Source organism: Salmo salar, chromosome ssa06 (assembly GCF_905237065.1).
Source record: "Salmo salar chromosome ssa06, Ssal_v3.1, whole genome shotgun sequence".
NCBI lineage: Eukaryota > Metazoa > Chordata > Actinopteri > Salmoniformes > Salmonidae > Salmo > Salmo salar.
Genome location: NC_059447.1, coordinates 31,721,455 through 31,734,801, shown reverse-complemented (window position 1 = coordinate 31,734,801; position 13,347 = coordinate 31,721,455). Strand labels below are relative to the sequence as shown.

General features: G+C 40.8%; 1 protein-coding gene across 10 annotated transcripts in view; it reads right to left on the bottom strand.

Moving 5' to 3' along the window:
- Positions 1-3,179: 3,179 nt before the first annotated feature.
- LOC106601523 (matrix-remodeling-associated protein 7) overlaps positions 3,180-13,347 on the bottom strand; it is a 30,519-nt gene continuing 20,351 nt past the window's right edge. For 2 of the 10 annotated variants that reach the window (XM_014193765.2, XM_014193766.2), the window contains exons 4-5: positions 13,200-13,274; positions 6,379-7,438 (exon numbers count right to left, since the gene is read on the bottom strand). In XM_014193765.2, the coding sequence (XP_014049240.2) occupies positions 13,241-13,274 (34 nt within the window). In that variant the 3' untranslated portion in view covers positions 6,379-7,438; positions 13,200-13,240. Of the gene's footprint in view, positions 4,139-6,378; positions 7,444-13,199; positions 13,275-13,347 lie in introns of those variants that run through there. The other 8 variants (XM_045720286.1, XM_045720287.1, XM_014193767.2 and 5 more) reach the window with 5 other exon arrangements.

The window sequence follows — 13,347 nt, the reverse complement described above, 5'->3', positions numbered from 1 at the left end:
CCTAATCGACTTTGAGCGTGGAATGATCGTTGGTGCCAGGCGCGCCGGATCCAGTATCTCAGAAACAGCCGCCCTACTGGGCTTTTCACGCACGACAGTGTCTAAGGTTTACCAAGAATGGTGCGACAAACAAAAAACATCCAGTCAGTGGCAATCCTGTGGGTGAAAACAGCTCGTTGATGAGAGAGGTTGAAGGAGAATGGCAAGAATCGTGCAAGCTAACAAACGGGCCACAAACTGACAAATAATGCTGCAGTACAACAATGGTGTGCAGAACTGCATATCGGAACGCACAACACGTCGATCCTTGTCAAGAATGGGCTGTTGCAGCAGACGACCACAGAGGGCTCCACTTCTAACAGCTAAAAAGAAGAAGAAGCGGCTCCAGTGGGCACATGATCACCAACACTGGACAATTGAGAAGTGGAAAAACATTGCCTGGAACATGACAGCGAAATCAGTTTACTTGAGTGGCCTGCTCAGTCCCCAGACCTCAACCCAATACAGCATCTTTTGGATGACATAGAATGGGCTATTTACAGCATGAATTAACCGCCGTTGAATCTGCAGCAACTGCATGATGCCATTGTGTCAGCGTGGACCAACATCCCTGTGGAGCGTTTCCGACACCTTGTAGAATGTCCTGACGAATTCAGGCTGTACTGAAGGCAAAGGGGGGTCCGAACTGGTACTAGATGGGTGTACCCATCAGAAAAATCATGTTTTTGACTGCACTGGGGCTTTAATAAACAAAACAAAAACAATAATAAATGCGCCTGGGGCTGCCAGTGGCCAGTGGTGTCAAGTACTTAAGTAAAAAATACTTGAAAATACTACTTATGTAGGTATTTTGGGGTATCTGTACTTTACTATTTACATTTTTGCGAAATTTTACTTTTATTTAACTACATTCCTACAGAAAATAATGGACTTTTTACTCCATACATTTTCCCTGACACCCAAAAGTACTCGTTACATTTTGACAAGTAAATGGTCCAATTCACACACTTATCAAGAGAACATCCCTGGTCATCTCTACTGCATCTGATCCGTAAGACAGGACTCACTAAACACAAATGCTTCATTTGTAAATTATGTCTGAGTGCTGGAGTGTGCCTCTGGCTATCCGTTAATAAAAAATGTTGTGTCTGGTTTATACTTTTACTTTTACTTTTGATACTTAAGTACATTTGAGCAATTCCATTTACTTTTGATACTTAAGTATATTTAAAACCAAATACTTTTAGACTTTTACTCAAGTAGTATTTTACTGGTTGACTTTCACTTTTATTTGAGTCATTTTCTATGATGGTATCTTTACTTTTACTCAAGTATGACTGTGCACCTTTTCCACCACTGCCAGTGGCGCTGTTTCTCCAAGTGCGGAGCTCGGCTTTAAGAGTAAAAAAATATGTTTTGAGCAAAATCATTTTTTCAAGTTGCCCTCTGATGTCATCGGCCTCCCACCTTGATTGAGGAAAAATAGAGGAGCAATAGAGAACATTTGTGCCATGTCAGAGGACACCTGGACCACCTATCGAGATATGCCTTTTGTTAATAAAATCAGGTGATAAATGAGCTGAAAAGGAGACAGGAGTTCTGTGGGTATTCCACTAAAACCCCTACTTCTTCTCTGATCCAGACTTGGTGTCGTTAATCTTCTCACCTGTGGTGCTATGTAGAATGATGCCAACACAGCTTACAAATGTTATGGCAAGAGGATGTGATTATAATTATGCCTTGAAATTTATTATGACATAAACACAAACATTGTATGACTTTGATAACGATCTGAGCAACTATATTTTGATATAGTTAGGCGTTTAGGTGTTTTTGTTAGGTGTTTAGGTGTTTTTCAAACATGTACTGTGTAACTATGTACTCTAATTATTTCAAACATATACGGTGTAACTATGTACTCTAATTATTTCAAACTTGTTAGTGGTACCACCCCACAGAGGAATGATAAGAGCGTGACAAACAGCAGCCGGGAAGACTACTCATCTACTCATCTACTCAACCAGCTAGACCATATCACTGTAGCCTACCTCATTTGTCCTTGCCTGGTTTTACATGTACAACACATCATCAGGGAAATGTTGGACAAGGCATAAACAACTTGTATGTGTTCATTTGACAGAATTATAACAGTTGTTTAAACATTTTTACATTTCATAGTTAGCATTTTCTCATAGAAGTTTAGCAAAATAATGTTGGTGTTCGACTTACTGAAAGAAAATGTGAAATCATGATTTATCAAATGGACTGTTCATACAGTGTAGAAACAGATTTTAAATAAAAGCATTATCACTCAAACACACATAAAAAAAGTACATGATCACACGACCTGTTTTGAGTGTCATATTATTTAATAAAATAACTGGTAAAAAGATACACCTGAGTACATGAGGCTGCTGAGGGGAGGACGGCTCATAATAATGGCTGGATTGGAGTGAATGGAATGGTATCAAACACAAGGAAACCTTGTGTTTGACGTGTTCGATACCATTCCATTAATTCCGTTGAAGCCATTAGTATGAGCCCGTCCTTCCCAATTAAGGTGCCACCAGCCTGTGGTACTAACTATTAAAACCTCATCGCTTGAGACTCTAAACAAACTACTAAAATATCTCCATACAGTATGTACATCCATTAAAAACATTTGAAACATTCAAAATATGGAGTGTTTAGAACATATAAAAAACATACACTGAGTGTACAAAACATTAGGAATACCTACCTAATACCCCCTTTTCCCTTAGAACAGCCTAAATTCGTCAGGGCATGGACTCTACAGGTGTTGAAAGCATTCCACAGGGATGCTGACCCATGTTGACTCCAATGCTTCCGACAGGATGTCCTTTGGGTGGTGGACCTTGATACACACAGGAAACTGTTGAGCGTGAAAAACCCAGCAGCGTTGCAGTTCTTGACACACTCAAACCTGTGCACCTGGCACCTACAACCCATAACCCCTTCAAAGCACTTGTCACGTCCTGACCAGCAGATGGAGCTGGTGTAGTAGTTTGGGGGTCATGACGTGGCAGTCTTGTGTGTGTCTTGTGACTCCTGATCAGGAACAGCTGGGAATCGTTGTTCCTGATTGAGAGTCATATATGTAGGAGTTGTTTGTCACTGGGGTTTGTGGGTGGTTGTTTTGCACTGCGGTTTTTTTAGCCTGCAAACTGTTGCTGCTGTCACGTTTATTGTTTCCTGTGGATGCTTTACTCCTTTTGTTGGGTAATTAAAAAATGAGTATTCACATACCTGCTGCGCCTTGGTTCATTTCAGAAGACAGTCGTTACAGCACTTTTTTGCCCATTCACCCAATCCATGTCTCAATTGTCTCCAGGCTTAAAAATCCTTCTCTAACCTGTCTCCTGCCCTTCATCCATACTGACTGAAGTGGACTTAACAAGTAACATCAATAAGGGATCATAGCTTTCACCTGCATTCACCTATGTCATGTTTTGTACACTCAGGGTATATTTCCATATTACCTATATTAACACTACAAAGTCATTCCAAAATAGTTCTTTACAACTGAAAATACATACAGTATATGTGACTTACCAACAATACTTCATAAAACATTTAAGTAATATAAACAAATAGGGTGTATCGATATACTAAATGTAAATAAATTACTGCAATTGTTTTCATTAAATTGTTCATACTCTAAGAACATATGATTATTAAAGCCACTGTAACATTTCCATACTTTACGATAACCAATGTTAACAGAACAAGAACAGTATGAAGACTTGTGTCTTACATTCAAGTATTGTACAATTTGTTTTGGTCTTATGGGTAATGCCATTTAACCTATCCCTCTACAGTATGTCAGAATATTAAACCTATTGTCTTTGTCTGTTATGGATCATTCTGACCTGACATGATAAGTCAAACATAAATATGGTATTATACATTGACAGTTGCTCTGCTTGACACCTGCACTTTAAAAAGAGGAACAGGCTATTCAGCCCTATACAAGGTTGACAATAACAGAACCGCCCCATTCTGCTACAGGGAGTAGAGTTTGAGCTGCTCCTCCATGTCTCCCTCAGTCACCTCCCCTAGTGCCTCCTGGTTCTGCATCAGCAGGAGAAAGATGACTGCCAACTGATCGTTTTGCACCCTAGAACAGATACACACAGACATGATGGCATTGCTTCCAATGCCTGGGTCTATATGACACACAAACTCACACTCATCAATACACACAATAGATACATATAACAGAAACTCAGTGTACACAAACAACACGTGACACCCCAAAAAACACACACATGATACACCCCCCTTTGCATTTTTCCTATTATTTGATTTACACAACATGCCTACCACGTTGAGGATGCAAAATATTTGTTTTTGTGAAACAAACAAGAAATAAGACAAAAAAAACAGAAAACTTGAGTGTGCATAACTATTCACCCCCCCAAAGTCAATACTTTGTAGAGACACCTTTTTGTAGCAATTACAGCTGCAAGTCTCTTGGGGTATGTCTCTATAAGCTTGGCACATCTAGCCACTGGGATTTTGCTCAATTCTTCAAGGCAAAACTGCTCCAGCTCCTTCAAGTTGGATGGGTTCCACTGGTGTACAGCAATCTTTAAGTCATACCACAGATTCTCAATTGGATTGAGGTCTGGGCTTTGACTAGGCCATGCCAATACATTTAAATGTTTCCCCTTTAACCACTCAAGTGTTGCTTTAGCAGTATGCTTAGGGTCATTGTCCTGCTGGAAGGTGAACCTCCGTCCCAGTCTCAAATTTCTGGAAGACTGAAACTGGTTTCCTTCAAGAATTTCCCTGTATTTAATGCCATCCATCATTCCTTCAATTCTGACCAGTGTCTCAGTCCCCGCCGATGAAAAACATCTCCACAGCATGATGCTGCCACCACTATGCTTCACTGTGGGGATGGTGTTCTCGGGGTGATGAGAGGTGTTGGGTTTGCGCCAGACATAGCGTTTTCCTTGATGGCCAAAAACCTTCTTCCATATGTTTGGGGAGTCTCCCACATGCCTTTTGGCGAACACCAAACGTGTTTGCTTATTCTTTTCTTTAAGCAATGGCTTTTTTTCTGCCCACTCTTCCGTAAAGCCCAGCTCTATGGAGTGCACGGCTTAAAGTGGTCCTATGGACAGATACTCCAATCTCCGCTGTGGAGCTTTGCAGCTCCTTCAGGGTTATCTTTGGTCTCTTTTTTGCCTCTCTGATTAATGCCCTCCTTGCCTGGTCCGTGAGTTTTGGTGGGCTGCCCTCTCTTGGCAGGTTTGTTGTGGTACCATATTCTTTCAATTTTTTAATAATGGATTTAATGGTGCTCCGTGGGATGTTCAAAGTTTCTGATATTTTTTTATAACCCAACCTGATCTGTACTTCTCCACAACTTTGTCCCTGACCTGTTTGGAGAGCTCCTTGGTCTTCATGGTGCCGCTTGCTTGGTGGTGCCCTTTGCTTTGTGGTGTTGCAGACTCTGGGGCCTTTCAGAACAGGTGTATATATACTGAGATGATCATGTGACACAGGTGGACTTTATTTAACTAATTATGTGACTTCTGAAGGTAATTGGTTGCACCAGATCTTATTTAGGGGTGTCATAGCAAAGGGGGTGAATACATATGCACACACCACTTTTCAGATTTTTTTTTTTTTTTAAACAACTAATTTTTTTCATTTCACTTCACCAATTTGGACTATTTTGTGTATGTCCGTTACATGAAATACAAATACAAATCCATTTCAATTACAGGTTGTAATGCAACAAAATAGGAAAAACTCCAAGAGGAATGAATACTTTTGCAAGGCACTGTAGGTGTACATAGTTGGACACTGTGTGTCTTCTAATGTTATAATAAACACAGCTATAAAACATATCCTGGGATAGACAGGTCCTTCACAGTTTATTATTGTCATCATTCACATACTGGACCATTACAGGCTGCCCAATAGAAACACCTCAAAATACCTTCTTCTAGAGGGCTTCAATCTCAAGTCCCACTGAAGTTAACACCTACCTGACAAAGGCACGTCAACTAAGGCACGTCTTAAACATACAAAGCCCTACTAGTTACCAGAAATCATATGTCGAGTGGTGCAATGAGAACGGCTATTATTGCGTATGCATAGAGAGATTTGAAGTTATGATATCATCATCAATCCATGTATGACCTTATCTGGCTTACATAGAAAGATGCGATACATGACATACGGATTAGCATTGTGTTGTATGTAAATGTACTACAAAATGTGCTACAAAGTAGGTGAGCAAAACTCAATGATGAGACAAATTTACTGCTTTTAATTAGATGTGCTGATATGGAAAAATGGGTGGATTACTGGGTGGAAATGAGTAAGAGGCTTAAACAAGCATTGGTTTTAGACAAACTGGCTTTTAATAGTCAAGAGTTTACAAAAACATCATGTTTAAACAAAACATTTCAATCTCTCTACAAAAATCACTACGGGTTGTCATACACATATTCCACTTTAGCCATTCTAACAACCGAGCTCCAGTCCCATATGAAAAGAAGCCCATTCATTGTCAATGTGCATTGGTTACATACTTATAAAGTGACAAAAGGCCCCAGGGTTCGTCAGAGTCAGGACAGGAATGAGATATATGGTTCTCTCAGCATTCAGAATGCCATCATTAGGGTATTCGGATGTTACTGATTGGCATTTGTTACATTACCTAAAGTGTCTGGGACTGGCTCACAATGGACAGTGGCCACACAGACCAAGACTTGGGTAGAGGGGGCCTTTGCATGCAAATCACTTGTCTTGGCTTTAAATCACAGTTTCATATTTTAAAACAATGAAAAACAACACAATACTTCCCTACCCCTTCACCCATAATAGCTATTTAAACACTTCCTTACTGTATTGGTATTGCATTGGTCATCCATTTCTTCTAAAACAGTGGTTCCCGACCTTACTTCTTTCGGGGACTTTATTTGCACACCCCACACATCATACTTTGTAATAAGCATGGATGTATTATCTTCAAACGTTCCTTTGCGACTATCAGAGTCTCAGAATCCAGAATTAATATTTCCTGCTCTAATCAAAAGGATAGATGCCACCAGTAAGACAGCAGATAGAAAGCGAAGGGGGCGGGGACTAAAGACTCACAGAGGCACTTGTGTGTTTGGTGTAATGCAGCATGCTATTCACAGGCAGAGTTGAGCAATAGCCTTTAATTCACATCCTTCAAAAGTAAGAAAGAAGGAAAGAAAAGGGGAGAGGACAAAAAGCAACATATATTTTCCATATCAACAGCAAAGTTGCCAGACAATCAATCAACAGAAGAGATCGCTCTTCTCAGCAGAGGTTTCAAAGGTTCTTCTTCAGTGATCACTTTTCACAAAACAAAGTTAAGAATAGAAAGGTGTGGGTGTAGACTCATTCCTTTTCTTCATCGCCTACTCAGCTGCACTGAAAAAAATAGAGTACTAATATATCAGTACAATGTGGTACAGTTTTATCTATTGACAAATATAGGTATTTCATTGATATTATTAGCCAGTTATTGTTATTAGCTTAAGAGTCAGAAATGTTAAGTAGTTGTAGTATTGGAATTTGACTGATATCAAACTCGTGATTTGGAAAAGAGTGAGATCACTCACCATTGTCAGGGTTGTTATTTCAGCATGCATCAGGGTTAAGTAGGTTTCAAGAAACCTAAAGCAGACAGTGCTCTAACCAAAGGTTGATCAAAACACACCCGGAAAATACCACCATAGAATACCCTCCCCCACCACAGATCCCCCCTCCCCCACCACCTCCAACTGGTATATGGTGAAGTTGCCCCTAGATGCTGATTTTGGGTCAGTTTTGCATGTTCCTTACTAATTAGGGTTGTGAGAGGGGAAGCTGATCCTAGACCTGCACCTGGGAGAAACTTCACCCCGGAGCGCCGCAGAGTTCCCAGGCAGGTTAGATGGCAATGTGTGAGATGCATGCCATTTCAAAGGTTAGTATGTCCTAATTAGTGCAATGTAACAAAGAGACCAGATTATCATATGCATTCTAATAGCTGCAGTAGGCATGTGAATGTGACAGCTGAACAATTAACGATTGAAACAAGCATAGACTAGACGTAACATAGTAAATGTATATCTGGGACACTCCACTTGGTATGATATGTTACGTTTCGTACGGCCTTTGCAGACTGTACAATTTTAGTCGTTTTATGGCACGACTTTGCCGTCCCAGACAAAATTTCCACGTTGTGGACAAATTCTTAGGTCGTAAACGATTGTCGGACGTCTTGGCTCGTTCAGTGTGACAGAGTCTAGGTCTGCCGATTAAGTGCAGATTAAGTACCACTACGTGCAATCGTAGGCTCCGACAAAGTTCTAGCGGTGTCCACATTTTTTGTCCTTTATCGTGTAGTGTGGCTGGTGTTATGAGCTGATCCCGGTGACTGACCAATAAGAAGACGGCCGCCACTGAGTATGCACACAACAATAAAACTATTGTGAATAGTCAGATTAATATAATAGTTTGAATTAAACGTTTAGCCTACATGCTGTGCAAGAAGAATGATTTCCCTGTAAATAATCTTGTTTATATGACACATCGGAAATTTGGCTACCTGGTGGGATTTCGATAATTGCACAAAATCGCCAATCAAATGAAACGTTCGGACATATAAAGTTTGTATGTGAAAACTATTTCTAAGATGCCTACTTGTATTTATTCAGAACTCACTTCCCTCACGCATAAGCATTGAGTGAGGCTTGCGCTGCTGGTGCTGGCACATGCGCAGATCAAATACACCGCGGCAGGCAAATTGCAGAATGTAACGACAGAACTGAAGCAAATCGTACAATCTGGCCAGGTTGATATCAAGATTTTAATTTGGTGACGTCGCACAGTGTAACGTGATAATCATTAAAGACTGACATACAGTCTGCAAATGCTGTAGCCATTTCCTGCAGTCAAATGAATAGTGGCCTCATGGGTGGAATGTTATTAATATTTTTCAGAATTCCATTATTAATAAACTGAAAATCTGGTGTTTCTATGTCGAACGGTTTTGATATATGTCAGTCTTCTATGATGTATTTAAAGTGTAATATTGGGATGCAAACTCAAAACTTGATACATTTCAACTCTATATCTGACATGGTACAGGAGTCTTCTTTTTTAAGCCCATAACAATGTGTGTGAGGTGTATATTTTGGGGCGGCAGGTAGCCTAGTGGTTAGAGCGTTGTGCCAGTAACCGAAAGGTTGCTGGATCAAATCCCCGAGCTGAAACGGTAAATATCTGTCGTTCTGCCCACTGTTCTCCGGTAGGCCATCATTGTAAATAAGAATTTGTTCTTAACTGACTTGCCTTGTAAAATGAAGGTTAAATCATTTAAAAAAAATACTTTGCTGTCAAAGTATTTTTGTTTAAGACTACCAATAAACAGTCTGTGTGACCCTGATTTAGCCCACTCAAGTAAAAGGTTAGTTAAGGCAAAAACGAAAGTAGGGTGGTTGGCTGGGGTGGATGGGTGGGAGTATAACGCGAATGTCTAGCCACCCAAAGGTTGCGTTTTCAAATCTCAGCACGGACAACTCTTGCATTTTAGCTAATTAGCAACTACTTAGTACTTTTTAACTACTTTGCATGTTAGCTAATCCTTCTCCTAACCTTAACCCTTTAATCTAATTCCTAATCCTAACTTTAACCCTAACCTTAACCTTTAGACTAGCTAACATTAGCCACCTAGCTAACCTTAGCCACAACAAATTGCAATTCGTAACATATCATAAGTTTAGCAATTTCGTAACATATCATACAAAATGGATTGTGGACATCTACAAATTAAATCCGGGACACGCTATCATACTAATTAGAGTGTCCCGAATTTACATTTACTGTGTGACGTCTATCCCTGAGTCTAGGTTGCCCCTAGATGTAACAATGTTGTAATTGGAGATAGGACAGGCATACAGTAATACACATTATAGATAGACCTACAGACACTGGTAGGCTGAACATAAACAGTTTATGAGCAAAACATTTGTTGGGAAGATACCTATATTCCAGTGAGTCAGCGTTAATGCAATAATAATGTTGATCTTTATTTGTCAAGTAGAGACAATAAACATGGCTTGCAAATAGTGGCCTGATTTGCCTTTTCAGGCTACACTGATCAAATGCTGTCACCATCTGGAATAAAAATGCAATTATAGTGAAAGCATTTCAGCTCACACAGACACAGTAACAAAAATCCCCAATTTAAGTGTCTTACTACCTCAATATCGCCTGCAGAGGGCACAATGGTATAGCAGCAAAGGTCTAAGGTTCAGGGCTCAGCTATAATTCAACTTTAAAACTGCTCTCTGCAAGGCCCCCTGAGTGTGTACAAGCGCAGCTGTTGGCATAAGATTAGTTCTCATTTTGCAGGTGGCTCCTAAAATCAGAGTGGTCCTGATAAAAGTCCCACCCAACCACTAAATTATGAAACTCTTTAGTACTATCATGGCAGCCATTTGGGTGTGCAGTAAGTGAGTAACTGATTCTCTCTCAGGCATTTGTTTAGCAGGTGTCACGCACAACCAACCAATTCCAAATGGATTCCCCTCTGGCACCAGCATTAAGAGGTAAAGAACGTGCCTTTGTGAATGATTCCTCACAGATGTAATCTCAATAGAAGGTGGTGGGGGAGTCTCCCCTGCAGCACTGATGATGACCCACATTGGTGCCCCAGTGCAGTATTTCCCATGATCGCAGGGCCCTTTGTTTTCAATGGCCGTGAGACAACAGCATATGATAACTATTAACTGTATCCTTAGAGAACCTGAAGCTCCAGGATATTAGACTGTCTGAAGACACAGGGGGACGTAGATGGGGGGATGGTGGAGGGATGTTCGGGAAGTGATGTACAGTGCATTTGGAAAGTATTCAGACCTGTTGACTTTTTTTCCACATTTTGTTACGTTACAGCCTTATTCTAAAATTGATTAAATTGTAAATAAGGTATTTCTGTTTTTATTTTTTATAAATTAGCTAAAATGTCTAAAAACCTGTTTTCAATTTGTCATTATGGGGTACTGTGTGTAGACTGATGAGGAAAATACATTATTTAATACATTTTAGAATGGCTATAACGTAACAAAATGTGGAAAAGGGGAAGTGGTCTGAATACTTTCCGAATGCACTGTAGTGGTGGTGGTGGTCGTTGGCAGGGATCAAACAGAAAGTGTAAAATAGAAAGGATAAAGCAAGCTCTGCCAGCATGTGCCCTATCAGACCCAGATGTGTGCTCTACCACATCAGTGGAAGCCTATCAGTGGCTAACAGGTCCGTTCAAAAACAAAAAAACAATAGCCTACAGCCCAATCGCCTGGTGGCAAGGTACACTGTTGGTGATGTCATACTAGTGTAATCAGTAAATGGGTGAATGCATCGATACACACTGCTTTCACCAGAGTCATGTATACAATGCCTTCGAAAAGTATTCAGACCCCTTGACTTTTTCCAAATTTTGTTACGTTACTGCCTTATTCTAAAAAATATTAAATCGTTTTTTCCCCTCATCAATCTACACATGATACCCCATAATGACAAAGCAAAAACTGGTTTTTAGAAATTTTAGCAAATTTATAATAAATACAAAACTGAAATATGACATTTACCTAAGTATTCAAACCCTTTACTCAGTACTTTGTTGAAGCACCTTTGGCAGCGATTACAGCATAGAGTGTTCTTGGGTATGATGCTACAAGTTTGACACACCAGTATTTGGGGAGTTTCTCCCATTCTTCTCTGCAGATCCTCTCAAGCTCTGCCATGTTAGATGGGCAGCGTCGCTACACAGCTATTTATAGGTCTCTCCAGAGATGTTCGATCATGTTCAAGTCCGGGCTCTGACTGGGCCACTCAAGGACATTCAGAGATTTGTCCCGAAGCCACTCCTGCATTGTCTTGGTTGTGTGCTTAGGATCGTTGTTCTATTGGAAGGTGAACCTTCGCCCCAGTCTGAGGTCCTGAGTGCTCTGGAGCAGGTTTTCATCAAGGAGCTCTCTGTACTTTGCTCTGTTCATCTTTGCCTCGATCCTGACTTGTCTCCTAGTCCCTGCCGCTGAAAAACATCCCCAAAGCATGATGCTGCCACCACCATGCTTCACTGTGGAGATGGAGCCTGGTTTCCTCCGGAAGTGACGCTTGGCATTCAGGCTAAAGAGTTCAATCTTGGTTTCATCAGACCAGAGAGACTTTAGGTGCCTTTTGGCAAACTCCAAGCGGGCTGTCATGTGCCTTTTACTGAGGAGTGGCTTCCGTCTGGCCACTCTACCAAGGCCTGATTGGTGAAGTGCTGCACAGATGGTTGTCCTTCTGGAAGTTTCTCCCATTTCCACAGAGGAACTCTAGAGCTCTGTCAGAGTGACCATCGGGTTCTTGGTCACCTCCCTGACCAAGGCCCTTCTCCCCCGATTGCTCAGTTTGGCTGGTCTGCCAGCTCTAGGAAGAGTCTTGGTGGTTCCAAACTTCTTCCATTTAAGAATGACAAGAGGCCTTTGTGTTCTTGGGGACCTTCAATGCTGCAGACATTTTTTGGTACCCTTTCCCAGATCTGTGTCTTGACACAATCCTGTCTCGGAGCTCTACAGACAATTCCTTCGACCTCATGAATTGGTTTTGCTCTGACATGCACTGTCAACTGTGGGACCTTATATAGACAGCTGTGTGCTTTTGCAAATCATGTCCAATCAATTGAATTTACCAGAGGTGGACTCCCATCAAGTTGCAGAAACATCTCAAGGATGATCAATGGAAACAGGATGCACCTGAGCTCAATTTCAAGTCTCATAGCAAAGGGTCTGAATACTCATGTAAATAAGGTATTTTGTTTTTTTATATATTGGCAACAAAATAAAAAACACTTTTCGCTTTGTCATTATGGGGTATTGTCTGTAGATTGTATTTTTATTTATTTAATCCATTTTAGAATAAGGCTGTAACGTAATAAAATGTGGAAAAAGTCAAGGGGTCTGAATACTTTCCAAAGGCACTATACATATGTACTGTATATGGCTCTGCCCTTCACCAGTGATGGAGTGCCAGTCACACAGTGTGTCATACCCTGGGTAGTGGGTGAGGGGAGCAAGGAGAGGGAGGTGAGGTGGTATTTTTGAGACTTGGGAGTGGATAAGAGGCTCTGGGGGGGTTAAAGTGAAATGATACCTTACCCATAATCCTTCCTAACTCACAGTGTGCTTGTTGATGTTGCTTATAGAGAGGTAAATTCAGGTGTGAGCTCTATCCTGAAAAGATAAAGGCAGGGTGAAAGCTGTTATGTTCAGCAGCACAGAACTCTACACAATTCCACAGCTTGGA